At 37.1% G+C, this 20767-nt stretch overlaps 1 protein-coding gene across 3 annotated transcripts in view; it reads left to right on the top strand.

Moving 5' to 3' along the window:
* Positions 1–20767, top strand: part of WRN (WRN RecQ like helicase) — a 122648-nt gene that overhangs the window by 60143 nt on the left and 41738 nt on the right. For all 3 annotated transcript variants that reach the window (XM_045821508.1, XM_045821506.1, XM_045821507.1), the window contains 4 exons: positions 2682–2788; positions 10379–10566; positions 14050–14224; positions 18162–18343. In XM_045821508.1, the coding sequence (XP_045677464.1) occupies positions 2682–2788; positions 10379–10566; positions 14050–14224; positions 18162–18343 (652 nt within the window). The remainder of the gene's footprint in view (positions 1–2681; positions 2789–10378; positions 10567–14049; positions 14225–18161; positions 18344–20767) is intronic.

Below are 20767 nucleotides of genomic sequence, written 5' to 3'. Positions count from 1 at the left end.
GGGCACATGCCTGGGTTGTGGGCCAGGTCCCTAGTGGGGGCCACGTGAGAGGCAACCACACGTTGATGTTTCTCTCCCTTTCTTCCTCCCTCCCTTCCTCTCTCTCCAAAAATAAATAAATAAAATCCTAAAAAAAAGCACATTCCTTAGATATTAAACTCCCATTTTGGAATACTATATTTTTGTCTTTAATAGGAAACAAATTGGTTGTGTCTCTTATTAGGTTGTATGAAGTTTTTGTGAATATTTTACTTTATATTAAGCCTAACTACCTTAGAGATGCAGATTGCCTGGTTTTATTCTAAAAGCTAGGGTCTGTTTCCATAGTGGTCTGGATGTGTTGTGCTCTATTTTAGTATTTTCTTTGTTTCTGTGATAGAGATAATAACTAGCTTACGTCTGTACTTATGGTAGAGTTAATAATAGCTTACATCTGTACTTAGATCCTTTGACAGGTAGTTCTAATTCTCTATTTTTATTTTCTGTAATGGATTAAATTATGAATGTTGCAAGCATTGCAGAGGAATACTCTGCATATGATAGATGAAAATGTTCTTTTTGGTTGACTGGTGAAAAAAGACATTCTTCTTGAAAATTTTTTTTTGGCTTTTGTTTGCAGGAAATTGTAAAATGCTTGTAAAAGTGAATATACTCCTTTATTTGTATAGTAGTCTGACATTTAGCTAATCAGTTTTTAGTTTTTATGATAAATGCTACGTTATTTAGGTAGTATGGATTTTAACAGAAGCAGCAAACATAATTTCTATGGAGACTCCTTAAAACCAAACACACCTATAATTGTCTTTTCACCTTGGAAATCAGGCTTGAGTGACAAGTGTGCCACAATGAAACGGCGTAGGACCTGGTCAGGCCAGGCACTTGGACTTGCGCATTTAAAGTGAACGTTGGCAAAAGCTTGCCTGAACTCACTGTGAGGGACAGAGATCAGCTTCATTCGAAGGTAGTTAGTGAAACCTGTGATTTTAAGGAAGGTTTTAAAATAAAGGAGGAGCCACCATCTTTGTTTTAATGTATTTAATTTAAAATCTGTATCATTTGGTTTCTAAAGCCAAAATAAGTACAGTGGTAACATTGAATCTTTCCAGCCCCTCAGTATGAACCAGAGAATTTTGATGCTAATGACCCACTTTGCTCATGTTAGTAGGTTTCTTTTGTGCCTTCTCCTTCAGCTTTATTATAGTCAGTAATCTCAATAAATTGTAATTATTTATTTGCATGTCAGTCTCTTTTTTTAGAATTATGAGCTCTTCAAGGTCACGAATTGCATTTTATTCATCTTACTATTGTTCCTAGAAAAGTGGTTGGATCATAGTAGGCATTTAATAACAATATAATAATAGTAGTAATTTTTTTTATTGAGATATCTTTTATGCCAGGCCCTGTCAGAGCATTTTATGTGAGAGTGATGTAATTTAATTTTCAGAGTAACTAATAAAATAAATTTAGGGCTGTTATCTACTTGTACTTGTGGGAAGTGGAGACCCCTTGCTTCAGGTGACAGAAGTGCTCAGTGGCGGAGCCATGTTCTGCGTCCAGGGCGTCCGACTCCGGAGCACATCTTTTTAATCTCGGCTAGTGTTGGGACGTTACTAACACTCAGATAAATATCAAGTAATGATTATAACTGCTGAAGGGACAAATTATTTTTGTCTTAAGTATTAATTTGGTAATTGAGGGTAAAGGCACTATTGCTGTTGCTCTGAAATATCTGAAGACATTGTAGTGGATGGTCACACAATAAAGCCCTTTTCTGAAATGCATTCCTTACACTATTGATTCTGTTTCAATGTGGGTGTGTGGCGTGGGGGCAGAGTGGAGGGGTTGTGAGGGGAAGAAAGAACAAATTATACTCCTTCTTACCTACTTTGTACATAATGAGATGTGGTCCTTCCCTTACACTGGAGACCGTGGACGGCACCCTGAGTGTCGGTGCTGGTGTCTCAGCGGTACTCTTTGGTGTGCGGTGTGGGAGCAGGCGTGGGTAGTCATGCACTTAATCTCACTGGAAAGGTTCTGGTTCTGCCTCTTGAAGGGTAATCAACGAGAGAAGTAAAAGTATTACCAAAGAGAAAGAGAACAGCTCTTTTTCTCAGGGCATTGTCATTATGATTGGTTCATGAGGGATAGTATTGAGGACAGGTGTAGTGAGTACTTCATTTCTCTGAGGAATAATGATGAAAGCTGAAATCCAATAAATACGCGTTTGAATAATATATAAATGTTTCCTTCTTTTGTCCATATAGTTTTAATCTATTTATTTCTCTTCTTCTCTTTTTTTTAAGATTTTATTTATTTATTTTTAGAGAGGGAAGGGAGAGAGAGAGAGAGAGAGAGAGAAACATCAATGTGTGGTTGCTGGGGGCTGTGGCCTACAACCCAGGCATGTGCCCTGACTGGGAATCGAACCTGCGACACTTTGGTTTGCAGCCCGCACTCAATCCACTGAGCTACGCCAGCCAGGGCTATTTCTCTTCTTCTCAATAGTGATTTTTCGTGTTACCTGATGTTATTTACCAAATATTGGTTTGATTCAATCGTGTATTTTTTCTGTGATACTTACATATTCTAAATGAAGAAGGCGATGTTGATTTAGATGAAGATACCCTTTGTTTTTGAACTTCAATTTATTGTCCCAATTTCTTTCTTTTCTTTTTTTATAGGAATCACTCTGATTGCTGTGGACGAGGCTCACTGTATTTCCGAGTGGGGACATGACTTCAGAAATTCGTTTAGGGCTTTGGGCTCCTTGAAGGCAGCATTCCCGTCGGTAAGCTCTGCCAAGCTCAGTGTCTGTGACCCCACCCTCTGGTATTTGTCTCCTAATGTGCCAGTTCCCAGCCGCCCTGTTTTCCTTGATATTTTCAAACATGCCAGGCATGCTCCTGTGTTCGGGCTTTGTTCCTGCTCTTCCCTGTCCCTGAATACTCTTCGCCAGGCAGTTCATGTGGTGTGATCCCCTCCTCGCTCCAGTCTTTGCGGAAACACTGTTTTGTGAGAAAGTTCCAATTAACCTCGCCTCTAACATTCATTTTGTCTGTCATCTTTAGGTCCGCACTAGAATATTCTTTGTGGGGAGGAGTTTTTGGTGGACTGGGTTTACGAATCTAGAACAGTGCCTGGCACATAGTGGTGCCCCATAGACAGTTGGTTACATGAGTAGATGAATTGGATGAGAAAGCTGAGAATCAGAAAGTAACTCTTTCACACGTGCTCTGAGCAGTGGGGTTCGGCAGTAGCTACACAGTGGGACACTGCTGGTTTCTGAAGCAAATAATTTGCAATATAAAACATAGTTTCTGCCCTAAAGTAGCTCATAGTCCAGAATTGGAGTTTAAATTCATACCTGTAAAAATAAAAGCAATAGTGACAAACAAGAAGTGGTACATGAAACAGTACAAATAATATAGAAAGATAAATTCTGTTAATAGTGCATGTAATAATAGAAAAAGAAGATCTTTGTTTGGTGAAAGTCACAAGGCTCAGGTACCTTGACTGCTTTGCATTAATTTAGAATGGTTTTAAAGTAAGCTTTTGGAAACTAGGAAGATTGCTCTCTGTAATCCTTTCCTAGGCCTTTGATTCTAGAAGGATTCTACAGGAGTGTTAGAGGAGTTTTGACTATTCTTTGCAGCTCTGAACCACGTTTAGTGTTGAGTTAAGTCTTTTACCATGTCTGGCTTTGGACTCCACTGGATCCTTTTCATTTCTTGGGATGATTCATTTTGGCACAGAGTGTTTGTGAAGCAGCGGCCGAGAAAATCTTTTTCCCTAGTGTTCTCATGAACCCTTTTCATCTTATTATTATCTCTTTATTTTTATTCTATTACAGTTGTCCCACCTTTTCCCTCATTACCGTCCCCTGCCTCACCCCGCCCCACAGTCAGTCCCCACGCCACTGGCCATGCCATTAAGTCCTCTATGCCTGTTCCTTGTTACTAGCTAAGTGGTGGGAAATGCCGCCTGGCGGCTGTGAGACTGGCGTTTTCTTCGCTGTTCTCAGTGTCTTTTTTCTGCCTCCTGTTGCTGTTGCAGTGGGACAGCTGGTGTGAACCTGCAGTGCTTCACACCGCATTGTTGCAGTAAGTTCAAAAATGGCAGAGGAATCACTAACCTGTTTGGCACTCGATTCCAGTTTGGACAGAACCAGATAAAATGAGTCTCAAGAAAGAGAAGCCAGGCAGAAAGTTTTACATCGTTCTCAAAATTCTATAAAATTCAAGTACGAGGAATTATGAGATCCATCAGACATGTTGGGTTTTTTTGTTACTTTCTCCCCGGTCCTTTCACACAGACCAGTGTATAGGACACACTCAATAACTAATTGGAATGAGTGAATGAATGAATAAATGAAGCCTGGTATTATGGAGTACAGAGTTAGAATTAGCAAGGTGACCCAAACTTAGAAGCAGGTGGAAGGCTTATAATTCTCTAAATCTATAGGTTCTGCACCATTGAAGTATGTGACTGCCATTCCTAAATTTATAATCCAAGATTAATTTATAATTTATTACTTGTTTTAACAACACTTGACACTTATTACCAAGGAAACAAATTTTTGCCAGCTTCAAGTATCAGATTTGTATGAGTTAAGAACTTGATATAGGTGACAGTAGGCGACAGTAGAATTTATCTTCCAAACCAGTTCACTTTTGACAATGAAAGAGTGTAAGCTCTTAATAGTGTCATGATGACAGGAGAAACTGGGGGGTGTGCCAGCAAACTAGGATGCATGGTCACCTTTCTCATAAGCAACCTGTGTGTTACTTTTAAGCTTCACCCTAGTTTATAAATTTTAAGTGTTGTACAGCACAACATGCTTCTAAGAAAAAAGATTCTATTCATTTCTGAAGTTTCATATATTCTATTACATTGTTCCATTTTCTATTTGAGGAAGCAACATTTTTAACTGTGACTTTCTAGAATGTTGTAGACAAAAGACTGAATTCATAAAGACTGAATTTGTAGTGAATTTTTTCACTGTTAGCATGTCACTCGAATAGGAAGTTTCTAGTGGCAAAGTGGGAATTTTTTTTAGAAGAGAGTCTAACATCATGCAGCACTCTCTGTCTCATATATATTTTTATCTTCACCCAAGGACATTTTTTATTGCTTTTTAGAGAGAGAGGAGGGGAGAGAGAAAAACACTGATGGGAGATAGAAGCATCTATTGGTTGCCTCCTGTACGTGCCTGGAACAGGGATTGAACCTGCAAACTAGGTATGTGCACTGACTGGGAATCAAACCTGCAACCTTTCAGTTACAGGATGACGCTCCTCCCAACTGAGCCACACTGGCCTAAGTCTGTCTCATACTTTGAAGGAAAAACTGAGGCTAGGAGAATTTAGCCCCTGCCAAAGTCAGTGGTAAATCTGGGAGTAGTGCCCATGGAGTTTGTATAGAATTCTTTATAGTCGTTGCAATAACAGTAATAGCTGAAACTTTTTGGGTGCTTACTGAGTACTATGAGTTATGTTCAGCACATAATGTGTTTTATCTCATTTGGTCTTCACAATAACTTTACGAGATTGTTGTGATTATTTGTAGCCATTTTATAGATGATGAAACCAAAGGTCAGATACTGAAACAAGCAGCTCAAAATCTCCCATCTGGTTAGTGGCACAGGCAGGATTTGAACTCAGACAACTGATTCTAAGCCAGAGTTTTTTCACCAATGTGCTGCTATTTTGCCTGATTTTTCTATTAACTTCTTCAAGAGGTGTCGTGTTTTATGCATATTTTCCCATTTTCAGAAGTATATTACCCACCCACTCATGTATGTATTACTCAGAAACAAACCAAACCCTTTTTTCTTACAGTTTTTTTATTCTGAAAACTTTCTTTATCTGCATATGCAGTTAAACAGCAAGTATTTTATTACTGCACTTACAAATTGTTCCCATAAGGTACTTAAATTAATGAAAATGCTTTGTTGTTATGTGGGTGGGAATGTGCATGTCCTAAGAATACTTCATATTTAAACTTCTCTTATTTTTAGCCTTATATTTGATTAGAGAAACTAACTTTTTACTAAACTGATCTATTCATCTCTAAGTTGCTAGGCATGCACTCTCTAAATTCAGAGAACTGTCTGATTGTAAGCCAGAAATCAATGAAGTTAATTTGGGAATTATCATTTTTGAATAATTTGACAAAATTTCAGGATCAAGAATGCAAAAATGCCAATAACCTGGTCAAATTGATTTTGATACATTTAAAATTTACAAAAATTTTATTTATTGATTTGAGAGAGAGAAACATTGATTTGTTGTCCTACTTATTCATGCACTCATTTGTTGATTCTTGGATGGCCCCCGACCAGGGACTGAATCTGCAGCCTTGGTGTGTGGGAACGAGGCTCTAACCGACTGAGCCACCGGACAGGGTCATTTTTTGCTATTTAAAAAAACTACTACCAGCCCTGGCTCGTGTGGCTTAGTGGACTGAGTAATGGCATGTGAAGCAAGGGGTCACTGGTTCGATTCCCAGTCAGCCCACATGCCTGAGTTGTGGGCCAGGTCCCCACTGGAGGGGACATGAGAGGCAACCACACATTGATGTTTCTCTCCCTTTTTCTCCCTCCTCCTCTACAAATAAATAAATAAAATCTTAAAAGAAGAAAAACTACTGCAAAACTTGATACTTTTTACATGAGCTTTGAGATAATTTTTCAGTAAAGCAATATTGATTGTAAAAGTAGTTTATAGTTTTTAATAAGTTGGTTTTCAAAGTCTGTAAGTGCTTTTTCACAAATTGCACATAAATTTTCACTTACAAGAGAATTGCTTAACTGAATTTTGAGGCAGATGAAGTGTATCTATGGGCTATTTTATGATATTGTTTACTGTATTTGTAGTGGGTGAAAAAGAATATTTTAAGAAAGTTGTATTCTTAGAATACAATAGCTAATGATTTAGGAACAAGTTTTAGACTTAGTTCATTTTTTCTGATTACGAAGTAATAGCGTAGTGGATTATAACTCCCTATGATAATACGAACAAAACGTTAAGTCTAGTTTTTTGGAATGTATGTTGTTATCCTACTTTCGGATTTCTGAAAGATTACACGTTCATATTTTTCCTGGTACATGCTGTGCCTGTTGTTTTGGCTGCTAATCCAGTCAAAAAGCCTTTGCTAGCCTGAAAATAGAGCATGACTAGGTTGCTCAAGGAATTGATTAATAATAGATGTTTCATTTTATGCATTTTTCTTATTTATAGTATGGCATGATTAACTTAGCAAAACTGGAGAGAGGTTATTCAGGTCACTGAGAGCTTTCCTTTTAGGTCTGAGAAGCCATAAACCAATTATTTAATCAGAGACAACAACAACAAAAAAACAGCCTCATTGCTTTGTATGGTTAGATTTTCAATGAATGAAACAGTTTATAATTTGTGAATTATAGATTAATAGAAAAACAAGGCATAGATAGCAAGCCCTGGCTGGTGTGTCTCAGTTGGTTGGGCATCATCCTGCAAAGCAAAAGGTTGCTGGTTTGATTTCGGGTCAGGGCACATGCCTGGGTTGCAGGTTCGATCCCTGGTTCCAGTGCTTGCAAGAGGCAACTGATAGATGTTTCTATCTGATATTGATGTTTCTTTTCCTCTCTTTCTACCTCTCTTTCCCTCTCTCTAAAAATAAAACAAATAGGACCTTTAAAAATAAGGCATAACAATATTCCCATTTATATCAGCATGATTATAAATAATATAATGAATGTTAAAAATATTATAATGAATATTATAAATATTATAATGAATGTAAAAAATAATGTAATGAATGTAAAAATATTATGTATAAATAATATAATGAATGTTAATAAAGGGAGAGGTAGATAGCTAATAAGTAGTCTTAATAAGACAAGGTAGACCTTACAGTTTGAAATCTAATGGATTTATTTATTTTAAGTATATTTTATTGATTATACTATTACAGTTGTCCCAATTTAGTTTTCCTCTTTGCCCTCTTCTGCTCAGTAGCCTCTTAACCCCCTGACCCTTAGTTCATGTCCATAAGTTTTGCATATAAGTTCTTTGGCTTCTCCATTTCCTATACTATTCTTAATATCCCTGTCTATTTTGTGCCTATCAGTTCTGCTTCTTAGTCCATGTACCTTTTCCTCCATTCTCCCCGCTGATAACCTCCATGTGATCTCCATTTCTATGATTCTGTTCCTGTTCTAGTTGTTTATTTTGTTTCATTTTGCTTTTTTAGATTAAGTTGTTGATAGTTATAAGTTTGTTGTCATTTTATTGTTCATAGTTTTGATCTTCTTCTTTTTCTTAAATAAGTCCCTTTAACATTTTGTATAATAAGGGCTTGGTGATGATGAACTCCTTTAGCTTTACCTTGTCTGGGAAGCACTTTATCGGCCCTTCCATTCTAAATGAAAGCTTTGCTGGATAGAGCAATCTTGGTTCTAGGTCCTTGCTTTTAGTTACTTTGAATACTTCTTGCCAGTCCTTTCTTGCCTGCAAAGTTTCTTTTGAGAGATTAGCTGATACTCCTTTGTAGGTAACTGTCTCATTTTCTCTTGCTTTTAAGATTCTATCTTTAGCCCTGGCTGGTGTAGCTCAGTGGATTGAGTGCGGCCTGTGAACCAAAGGGTTTGCCAGTTTGATTCCCAGTCAGGGCACATGCCTGGGTTGCAGGCCAGGTCGCCCCCACCCCTGGTAGGGGATGTGCAAGAGACAACCACAATTGATGTTTCTTTCTCTCTCTCTCTTTCCCTCCCTTGCTCTCTCTCTAAAAATAATAAATAAATAAATAAAAATCTTTTAAAAATACAATTCTATCTTTAACCTTTGGCATTTTAATTGTGATGAATCTTGGTGTGGCCTTCTTTGGGTACAGCTTGTTTGGGACTCTCTGTGCTTCCTGGACTTGTACGTCCGTTTCCTTCACCAAAATAGGGAAGTTTTCTCATTAGTTTTTCAAATAAGTTTTCAATTTCTTGCTCTTCCTCTTTGCCTTCTGGCACCTGTAGGATCCCAATGTTGGCGCATTTGCAGATGTCTCAGAGTCTTCTTATTCTCTCCTTGTTTTTTTTTGAATTCTTGTTTCTTCATTCTGTACTGGTTGACTCTTTATTTCTTCCTTCTGTTCCAAATCGTTGATTTAAACTTCAGCTTCCTTCCCTTCACTGTTGGTTCCCTGTGGGTTTTTCATTGTTAAACTTAGCGTAGCCTTCCTTTTTTCCCTTATGCATTTGCTGTACTGAATGAGTTCTCTGAGCATCCTTATCACCAGTGTTTTGAACTTTGCATCTGACAGGTTTGCTATCTCTGTTTTGCTTAGTTCTTTTTCCGGAGTTTCGATCTGTTCTTTCATTTAGGCCCTATTTCTCAGTCTCCTTAATTTGGCAGCCTCCCTATGTTTGTTTGCTTCTGTGTATTAGGCAGAGCTGCTTTGACTCCCTGTCTTGGCACAGCTGTTATGTTGTAAGGGATGGAACTTTAGTTATTTGCCAAGGTGGGGAAACCTGCTTTGCTGCTTTGTGGTACTGTGTGTGGGGCAGGGGTCGGAGAGGGGACTATGTTGCCTGCTCTGCTCTCACCCTGTTTCTAGTCACTTCCCCCACTTCCTGTATGTGGCTGACACCCTTCTAGCTGCTGCCCTGGTGCTGAATCCCAGAGTGGGTGGGTTTGGGTGTGTTCTAGGACTGTGTGGGCCCTTTAAATGGGCTCTCTTGAGAGACAGGCAGTTTCTTCTGCCATCCCAACCCCCACTGGTTTTTACAGACAGAAGTTATGAGGCTTTATTTTCCCCATGCTGGCACTCTGGGCTGGCTGGTCTAGCCTGGGGCTGGGATTGCTTGCTCCCCAGGTGACCCTACAGGTTCGTAGCTGCCACACGTGAATGCGGGATGGCCTGTTCCACCCACCACTGCTTTTGCCGCCTTGCCACCACCACACTGCGTCCTCCCTTCCCTGGCTCCCCGTCTGCGGCCCTCCTACCTGTTTGGATGAATATTTCTTCTTTAAATTGGTTGTCAGACTTCTGTACAGTTGGATTTTCTGGCAGTTCTGGCTGTTTTTTGTTTTGAGTTTGTTGTGATCCTTCCTGTCTTTGAGTGAGGAGGCGAAGTGATCTACCTATGCCTCCATCTTGGCCAGTAGTTAATGGATTTAGTATATTATTTAAATGATTCCTGATTTTAAAACAAGTAAGTGTATTCAGAGGCCAAGAAACACATAAGCAGGAAGGTCTTCTTCTTAAAAAATAATTTGAAAATTGCATTTTTAACACAGTGTCTCCTGTCATTGCCTTCCAGTCTATTAATTTATTTTTAAAAAGATGGTGGAATTTTTAGGATTTAATGTGCTCGCTCCTTTTTGAAAAATTGGTGTACTTCATTCAGGTTCCAATAGTTGCTCTCACTGCTACTGCAAGTTCCTCCATCCGGGAAGATATTGTACATTGCTTAAACTTGAAGAATCCTCAGATTACCTGTACTAGTTTTGATAGACCAAACTTGTATTTAGAAGTTGGACGAAAAACAGGATACATTCTTCAGGATCTGAAGCAGTTTCTTGTCCAAACAACAAGGTAAGGATTTCATGGTTGATAAATTTTGGTAACTATTTCCTTAAAAAAATATATATATATATATATGTATATATTTTTTAAATATATTTTTACTATTTCTTTCTAATGTGTATTTAACATCAAATTCTACTTAGCTTTGGTTAAAGTCAATTGTGGTGGTATATAATCAAGGCAGGGACAGAGGAAAGTCAATTCTGAGGAAATGTATTCCTTGAATATTTTTATGCTCCATACTGTTGCTTGAACAGGACATACACTCTTAATAACTGACAGGTAAACCACAGAATCAAAGGAATCTCATATCTGAATTCTATCTAGTTCACTAATTGTATGAAAAATTTGAGTATCAGGGAATTTTTCCAAGTCATCTTAATAGTAAACACTCTTGAGCCTTTAGCGTGTGCCTAGTACTGCCACGGGCGCTTTACACGGGTGAGCTAGTTTAACCCTTACAGCTGCGCCGCACGCCACATGCTGTTTTCATTTTATAGCTGAAGAAACTGTCACTAGTACTGTTTCCTGTTTATTTTGTTAGAAGGCATTTTATTAGGAATGCTAAGAAGCTTTTCAGCCTTATTCCCTTATCTGTCTGCTCAGTGAAAAGCTTATAATTTTCATGTTATGAAATGTGTTTTTAGGTCAGAAAAATGGAAATAATCTTTGTTCTACCAATACAAACACAACATAAGTCTAGCCAAATCGAGTTTAAGAACATCATTAGCGTGTTCTTTTTCAGAAAGGAATTAAAAGAAAAGAAGATCCTCTCTGGGTTAAGGAAACCTCATAATACCTCTTGGGGGCCTCTAGGATTAAATGTGAGATTTGCTACTGGATGACTGTTCTATATTCAGAATAAAACAAGAATGTATTGAACACATTCTGAATGGTCTGGCTGTCCTAGTGATTTCTCTGAAGCGAATACTCTTGTGTTTCACTTCCCTTCCTTTCCAAACGGAAATCCTTCTCTTGAAGAAGGCCCTTTCATCTCGGCTAGAGTCTCCTCAGTCAGATCACTATCTGCTTCACGAACCTCTGATCCTTTTCAGTCCATACTACCCCCAGTCTCTGTGACACTGTCCCCTAACCACTGTCTCCTTTTTGAAAGTATTTACTTCTTTTTTTGTGATACTGTGACATCCTGTCTTTCTAATAGCATTGTCCTCTTTGGCATCTTGAATGTTTTCTTCTTTTATGCCAATTCTGCTCATTGAAGTCTTGATTATTTTTTACCCCAGATTATTATAGTCTCCCCTAACGGACCTTCCTGCTCCTCAGTGTTCCTTGTTGCACTCTACATGCAGTTTTCAGATTTCTCATCCCAAAGCACACCCCCAGATCTTGGTGTTCTTTCTGGTAGCTCCCCCTTTTCCTGTGGACTGAAGACCAGACTCCATACCCTAACATTCAAGGCCATCCAAGATTTTGATATTTAATGTGACTGTGGTTGTTCTGAAAGCAAATCAGGAAAGATTTTGCACTAATTTCCAGTCCTCCAAGAAGGGTAATGGCAGCAGGGAACCACTGAGAGTCGAAGGTTTCTGTAGATCTTAGGCAAATAGAAAGAAATTGTCCTCCTAATGAGCAATGAGGTGAAGGGAATTAACACATCGGACTATTGCTTTTCCTTTCCATTTTCTCTCCTTCGTTTAATTCTGCTATTTTTTAAATCAGTGTTCACATTTTTCCCCCATGGAGGTAACATGTTTCTTACACTGTGACCTTACTTGCTTTCTGTATTCCTGGTAGACTTAAATTAGACAGATGAGCCCCTATCACCAGCCTCCTGTAATGGTTAGCCGAAGACAGGCTTTTCCCCCTTGGAAAGTTGTTGTGACGGAACAGCAGTCTTCAGTAAACCACTTGGCAAAGTAGTGAATCCTTTTATAATAGAACGTTTTACTCTTGATTTTTCTGCTATATAAGTTCGAATTGTAATGTATTTTCTACTTGTTAAAAAATATAAAAAGTGATACATAGTCTTGGTATTAATTTGAACAATTTATGTACATATAAGTCGAAATATACTTCACTCTTCCAATCCCATTCCTCAGTTATAATTACTGTTAGTATTTATTTTGTCATTCATCTTTCATAAATTGTTCTGTGTCTGTACTGGGCTGATAATGCACCTAGTTTCCATTGTATTAAGTTTATACAGAAGTAGCTTCATAGTGGATCCATTTTTTTACTGCAGTTTTTTCCTTTTATTTAAAGTATCTTTGCTATCTTTTTATATGCTTTTAAAAAATTAGGGTATTAGTGTATAGGGCATTACAATATCCACATTTTGGTGAACAATTTTTTTTCTTAAACATGTTTTTTAAGTAAAATTTTTGTACATTAAAAAATAATTTATATTTTCTCTCGCTCCATGAAGTTACCTGCTGTGAATTTTTGATATGGAAACCCATTTGGTCACTATTAAAAATTGCTTTGAGTAGATTATTGAGTGAGACTCATTTCAGTTACTAATTTTTCCCCTTGATTTATGTTTTTAAGACTTTGCCATAGTCCTTCTTAAAGGTTTTATATAACTTTAATTTTTTAATGTTTGCTTAGTATTTTACAGTTGAATGTATATAATGATGAAGATTTAGATTATTTTTCACTATTATAGTTGTGCTGTAAATATTTGTGCACATGTATCTTTTAGCCAATGTGTAAGTATATTTTAAAATAGATTATTAAACTTGAAATTATATCAAAGGGCAAATGTATTAGAAATTAAATAACTTTTCTTAAATCTAAACTAGTACAGTTTTTATATTCATTAAATGAGTACAAGTGAATGTATTTATGGAAATGAATATATTAAGGAATTAAATAAGGTCTATGGAAACCATCATTTACACTTCTAATAAATAAGCACAGGTTTCTAAAACAGACTTTCTAATAGATGTTTTCTATAACAATCATAGTCTTAAGATTACTACTTTGAACTATAAAAGTGATCTTTTAATATTACAAGAAAGTTTTTGCTTTATCCGTAAACACAGAAACTCAATTTTATGATCACAAAAGAGAATAAGAATAATATAATACAAATTTTATTTATTCTCCTGTGTAAATATTTACTTACCTTATGTAAATGAAGACTAATGGTTAAACCAGTGCTTTGTGTTTCTAAAAGTATGCAAACTGCATTTCTAATTATTTCTAAGTTTTTATCACAGCTTCCGCTTAAATAAACAAACTTGTCTCTGGTTTTAAATTTAATTTAAACAAAAACTAAGTCAGAAGTGTTTGGGGTTAACAGAAGTCATTTCCACATTTGACTTGCCCTCATGTCTTAGATTTTTATGTGAATATATCACTGTATTCTGTATGCTTTCTCCTTCAAGTCTTTTACTAAAAGAAAAATCTAAATTTAAACTTTAATTAAAATGGAATTAAATTAAAAATTTAAAAGGGAAAATTAAATAAGGTAAACTAAAATAAGGCAAATATATGTATATGTTTGTTCTTATGTTCTTTTTTCTTTAGTTCTACCTGGGAATTTGAAGGTCCAACTATCATCTATTGTCCTACCAGAAAAATGACGGAACAAGTTACAGCCGAACTTAGGAAACTGAATTTAGCCTGTGGAGCATACCATGCAGGCATGGACATTAGCTCAAGGAAGGAGGTTCATCATAGCTTCATGAGAGATGAAATTCAGGTGAAGATTCATCATCCCCATAGTGCAAACAGATGTTTCTCTATTTATTTACCAAATCTTTCTTAAGTACCTTCTTTGTATCGAGCATGAAACAGTTCTTCTGATAAATGGAATCATAGTATAATGTGGGAGATAGCTATGTGAAGAAACTATTGCAGACTAGTATAAATAGCAGCCTGTACATAATGTACATAATGCTCTGTGCTTAGGTGCACAGAGAAGGAGATGTTAGCTCTCTCTGTAGGTTGTGTAAAGGGATGGTCACCCAGGAAAAAGCAGTTGGAGTAGAGTCTGAGCAACTGCATAGAAGTTTGTCGAGTGTGAAAGGCCAGTAGGTGAAAAGGGTCAAGGAATTGGTTATAGAATTCCAGGAAGAAGGACTGGCATGTGCAGAGCACTGTGATACGAGAGTGCAGGGAGTTGTGAGTAGTTGCAGTGGTCAGAGAGAAGGGGCGTGTGGAGGAAGAAGGGCTTGCAGTGAAGGCGTGAAGGCAGGAAGGAACTGTTAGAGACTCAGGGGAAGGCTGAGTGGATTGGCTGGCCAGCTTTTAAAGGGCCTTAACGCTTACAAAAAGGCAGGCCGGAATTGGTGGGATGTGCCTCTAGCTTGTCCAGACTATTTCAGTCTTACAATTTTTCATTTAAATTAATTTTTATCTAACACGTAAGACAGGTTAAAGTAGAATAATTCTTCTGAAGTTGATGTGAGGGAGAAAGAGGTCCAAGAACCTCGTTATCTCTAAGACAGTCCCCCTGGGTATCTTATCTTATGATGCCCCAGAGCTCCGTAGAGTGGAGTTTGAAAGCCATTGTGGCAGACTGTTCTGTGTTTTTGAGCAAGAGAATAGTTATATGGGAACAGGAGACTGGCAGCACTGAGTAGGTTTGATTTGAAGGAGAAGAACTAAAGAAAGGGTATCGATGAAGTTCCTGTGAAGTGCTACAGCTGAGATTCTAGTCGTGATTGTAGTTATGTACTAACTTTAATTTGTGATGACTGGAAATCTGGGTGTCCATGAGGAACATTGGGGGAGATTTGAATTCAAGCCACGTTAGTAGGTTTAAATCCACAGCTTCACACTGCGAACGTCATATCCACACGCTTTCACTATAAGCCTGTGGACCGGTCCTCCTCTCAAGCTGAGATGAACTTCTGCTTTGCCTGTTTCTCTGCATCAGGTCATCCATTTCCTCTCTCTGCAGCCCTCCCTATCATAGGTAGTTGTTAACCACCCCAGACCGTGCTGTTGAAACAGCGTAGCTCGGGGCTGGTTTGCATGCACTGCCTGTAAAACCCACAGTGCATTGTGGCGCTGCAGTGTACTGCTGTCTGAAAGCATCCGTTCTCCTCCTTCTTCCTCAAAGACACAAACAGCTGTCACAGCTGCTTGGAATAGAGATTCTACCCACCTTCTCAAATGCTTATATTTTTATTTGCTCATCTCAGGAGCTTGAAAATGATCAGGTAAAGTGTTTTAGCTGCTGCTTACTGAATCTTAACTATCCATGTTTGAACCATTAACTGACCAATGATTTCATCAATTATGCTTCATTACTAATTACTCATTTAGGTAGAAACATCTCCTGAGGACACGAGAGAGTACAAACTTTATCTATAATATGTTGTGATGGGGGACTTGTTGGGTACATCTGGGCTTCCTGCCAATACACAGCTTCATGAAACATTACTTTGAAATAATGGCTGTAAAAACCTTAACAGCGATCACTAATTACACCTAATATCGAGAAAGGCACATGTACGTTTGTGCTGTTGCAGTCTTCCTTTTTATGGCAGGATGCCACAAATTTTCATCTACATTATGAAAATTAATAGATGAATATTGATTGTGTCACCCTAGGCTGGCATCAGGGTTTCTGCTGTGTCTGACAGCTGGCCAGGGCACTCCTTCTTTGCTGTTACAAATGACTCTAAAGCTTCACACATGAATTGAAAGTTCTCAGAGACCCTCTCAAGATGATGAAAATACATTTCCTCATATATTTAGAATGGTCTGGTGCTCTTGGTATTGATTACTTGCCATTGCACATTTATCTCTTGCCTACTGAGTATGTATGTGCACAGAATTCTAGATATTCACACTCCTGTCTTTTTACAGTTGGTTATGCTTTACTATGAGCCCAAAAGTACAGCTCACCTTCCTAGCTCACCTTCCGGTTCTTAATGTCTTAGATGGAGTGATTCTTAGAATGTCAGCAGTTTCCATTTTATAATTTTAGGAAAAAAAATTTCCTTCTGATTATTCATAACCAAACCTAACCACTTTTGGATGTAGATTTGGATTTTTAGTCTATGATCATTCATTTTTGCTTTTAAACTTTTTAGTTTTATGTCCTTTTGTATTTTATTTGCCTTTTCAAGAAGGCTTGAATTCCTTCCCTTTCTGGAATGAGGTTGTGAATTAATTGGGGACAGAATATCTTTATTTACACCTGAGAAAATATGTTGGTTTCATCTAAGAATAGTTATATTATATTATGACAATTAAATCTTAAAAGTTCTCTACACACACACAAATAAATGGTAACTATGTGAGATGATGAATGTGTTAAGTAACCTTTCTGTGGTAGTCATTTCACAAAATGTATGTATATGGAATCATTACATTATACATCTTAAACTTACACAATGTTATATGTCAGATGTATCTCAATAAAACTAGAAAAACTGAATAAGAAATAACATTTAAAAAAGAAAATTAGAATTATGTTGCTTATTCACTCTTAAATATAGCAAAATGGCCTAGCCTTATTCACTCAGAGCTTTTTCTTAATATATTTCCATTCCTATATTTACTTTCCTCTCATCTTTATTGTACTTCCTTTGATTTGTTCAGCATTTTCTTTTTCTGTCTTCCTTCCATTTTTGGCTACTGTTGGTCCATATTAACACATTTTTAAAAGGCACTTTAGTTTTTATCAGTTATGCACGTACATGAAGAACTGAATAGTTCTACAGTGAAAAGCATCAGCCTCTCATTCCTTCTGCACTTTCATTTCCTGTTCCGACTCTTTTAGTGTGTGCTTTTGGTGTTTACTGCTATATCTTGCAATCATTTGCTTGTGCTGCTACTACTTAGTTTTTTTTTTTAAATCTGTTTATTAGTTTTAGGCCTTATCTATTGACTTCCCATAAAAGATGAAAGTTCAGTTTTCTTTCATATCCTTTAATCTATTTATATATTTTGAATCCCCTTTCCTCCCTAATATTAGTATTAAAATTTGATTAGATAATATATATATTCAAATTTTATACATATACATAATCATTGCTCTGTAAATGTTTTTATTGCTAAGCCATGTAGTGTATTATAGTTACTTTTCTTGCACAACTTCTTGTATTTTTACTGTTAATACTTTAAAAAAAATTTTTTGTTTAGTTTTTTTGTGTTCTTTTCATTAATTCTTCCCTGAAACTTCTTCAATTATGTAAATATTCATCCCGGTATACTGATATATATTAGCTATTTTATCCTTTTAAAGATGCAGAGATGTATTTGTTTTATTTTACCATCTGTAATGAGACACTCCCTTTCATCTTAGAACAGTGCTAGGAAACACTAAGGAACTGTGCAGCCAGGCGAGGGTTCTTGAAGCTTCATAACAACACAAAAGTCTCACTTAATGTAATAGTTCTTTTACGAGCCTCTTTCATGTCTTGTACTTATAGGAAAGGAGCCACTTTATTTGCTAGTTTTCATAAAGAGAAAACAGAAACCCTATTTGATGGTCATTAATCTGTAATCTGTAAATTGGGCAGGTAATCTTTTACTCTATAAGTGATTGGTTGAAATTATATTAAATTCAGTTTCATGCTGAGGATTTAAGTTGATGAACTACCCATCCTTATTAAAAGGTAAAAATGTAAGATTTTCGTTCTGCCGAATGTTTGTCAGACTGTGTCATTACTTATTCGCAGTGTGTTGTAGCTACCGTTGCCTTTGGAATGGGCATCAATAAAGCCGATGTCCGCAGGATCATTCACTACGGTGCTCCCAAGGAAATGGAGTCCTATTACCAGGAGATGGGCAGAGCTGGCCGGGACGGGCTTCCCAGTTCCTGTCACGTCCTCTGGGCTCCAGCAGACATGAACCTAAATAGGTAAAAGCACGCATTTCAAGCTTGTAGATTCTTTTCTTTCTTTTCATATACGCTTTGAGAGCATTTGAGGCAGCATCCAGCATTTCAAGTAATGTATTTAAGTGCATTTAAAACAAAACAGAACAGAGGACATCTAAGAACACTTGTGGTGAGTGCTGCCACCTAGAGGAGACGACCTGTTTCAGCCATTCCTTAGTGTGAAGAATTAGCTAAGTCAAGACTATACTGGAAATGTAACCTAGGTCCCGTAATCACAGAACCGTGTAAGTATGGATATTAGGGTTTATTTTACTGTTCTCTTCTTGACAATTTCAATAATTAGAAGGTTTTTTTAAAAAAAGACCATGCAAATATGTATAAAATTACAGTTTTGGTAAGTGCAATGAAGGAAAGTTGCATTGAGTACATAATGGAGTGTGTGTTTGCCACGTTGAGGAGGTCAGGTCAGTCCTTGCTCAGGAAGGGACAGGATAAACTGAGATCCGAAAGAAGAATTGGGGATTAGTTAGGTGAAAAATGTTTGCTATAAATTTTAAGCTCTTCCTTTTAAGAGCAGTCAGTAACTTTTGTTTCTTAACACAGGGTTAATAAAACCATCCTCTTAAATATAACAGTTATTATTTTCTATTTGACACTAGTGTTTGTGTAAAGTTTTTAATAACTGATTTAAAATATTTGGCGTAGAACACAGCTCTGCATGCTGCTACTAAGTTTGGGTTTGTATGAAACCTGAGTTGATTCTTATCAGTTCTCATTTTATTTGGGCACTGTGCTGAAGGTGGTGAAGGCTTGGCCTCAGTGGTATATTGTGGCTTTGCTGACTTATCAACAGAGATAGTTCCTGGTTTTCTGGGTCTCCAAAGATGCTTTAAGTGGATTTCTCATTAAGATTTACAGGAAGCAACAGTGATTAGTATTAAAACAGTGGTGCCGGAAAACCCATACTTGAGTCTTTAGTATAGACAGGTTGTTCTTGGTATCCCCGCTTCAGGAAATAAAACTAAGATTAATCAGGATGAAAAAGACCAGTAAGGCTTGAGGATGCGTCTGTGTTATGCTGGTGACAGACTTCTTCTATTAGACAAATAAAAAGTTTTAGAGTAAATGGAGTTGGTGGTTCCCACCTAAAAAGGTCACTGTAATTCACCAGATGTTTTGAGTCTGTACTATGCCAGAATCCTGTGAGAGAGTAAACTTGTTCAGTCATCTCTGTAAATGTGTAATTTTATATTTTTTCCTTTTTTTATTAACTTTATATTTCTTATGGCAGAAGCCAAACCATTGGCAAAGTCCCAGTGTCTGCATTTGCTATTATTTTAATCAGACTCAATAGTTATTGTAATTTTTAATGAAATAATTTGCAAATTAATTTCAATTTAATAAATCTTCCACTGGCTCCAACCGATTCCTATTTATGATATTTTTAGAAATTTCCTTCTTTTTCAACTTGTTTTTATTCTGTAGAATTTTGTACTTAGTTATTGTAATAGTCCCAAAAGAAAAATAAATATTTATTTGATCTGGTGGTAGAGACTTGCAGTTTTTTCTCAAATATGTCACACTGAGAAGATTAGCTAATGTAGATCATCTAAACCAAATATAAGAGAGGGTTTTGTTTTTAGAGTGTAGGCATTTGTTTTCTTCATTCTTCTGAGAAGGAGGTGAGCTGAATAAACAAACTACAGCAGAAAAAGAGCCAATTTTTAGCCCACTATCCAGGCAGGATGAGGTGGGGTGCTGACCTGGGACTCGAGTCAGCCGCTGGAAGAGGCTTTCAGGAGACGACAGGCATACCTCATTTTATTGCACTTCCCCTCATTGCGCTTCTCAGATGTTGTGCTTTTTACAAAATTGAAAGCAAGACCCTCCACTAGCAAAAAGATTACAACTTACTTTATTGTGATACTCACTTTATTGCGGTGGCCTGGAATTGAACTCGCAATATCTCCAAGGTATGCCTGTACATGGGAGTGTGGTAAGTGGTGTCGGATGGTGAAAATGTTTTTGAATAAGAGATCATTTGTGTGTTCAGACTTTCCAGAAGTCACTGAACTGGATTCCCTGTTGGTGTCATCCTTGAGAATTGTACAGAGGTATTTTTATCAAGCAGAAGTTTGGATAGTCAAAGTACACATAGGTGGGGTCTGTTTTGATGATGATCAGTAGTATCACCTAGATCTTACAGGTAAATCATTGTTTTCTTTTGAAATACCTGCACTGTATTCAGCTCAGACTTACGTTTATTCTTTGGAAGATATGTAAGGCTGTTTGGGAGATTGTCATCATTTAATATATTCATACAATTTCTCCACAGCAGCCAATGTAAACAGGATGAGTTATAGCATGAACTTTAAAACAGACACACGTTCTGTAGAGTTATTTAACCATTTTAAGTAATTTAATAATATGGGAAAAACATCAGTT

The sequence above is a fragment of the Phyllostomus hastatus genome, unplaced genomic scaffold (genome assembly GCF_019186645.2).
Source record: "Phyllostomus hastatus isolate PE091 unplaced genomic scaffold, TTU_PhHast_1.1 phas_scaffold_46, whole genome shotgun sequence".
Taxonomy (NCBI): domain Eukaryota; kingdom Metazoa; phylum Chordata; class Mammalia; order Chiroptera; family Phyllostomidae; genus Phyllostomus; species Phyllostomus hastatus.
The sequence above is the reverse complement of the archived record's forward strand: the minus strand, read 5'-3'. Positions and strand labels throughout refer to the sequence as shown.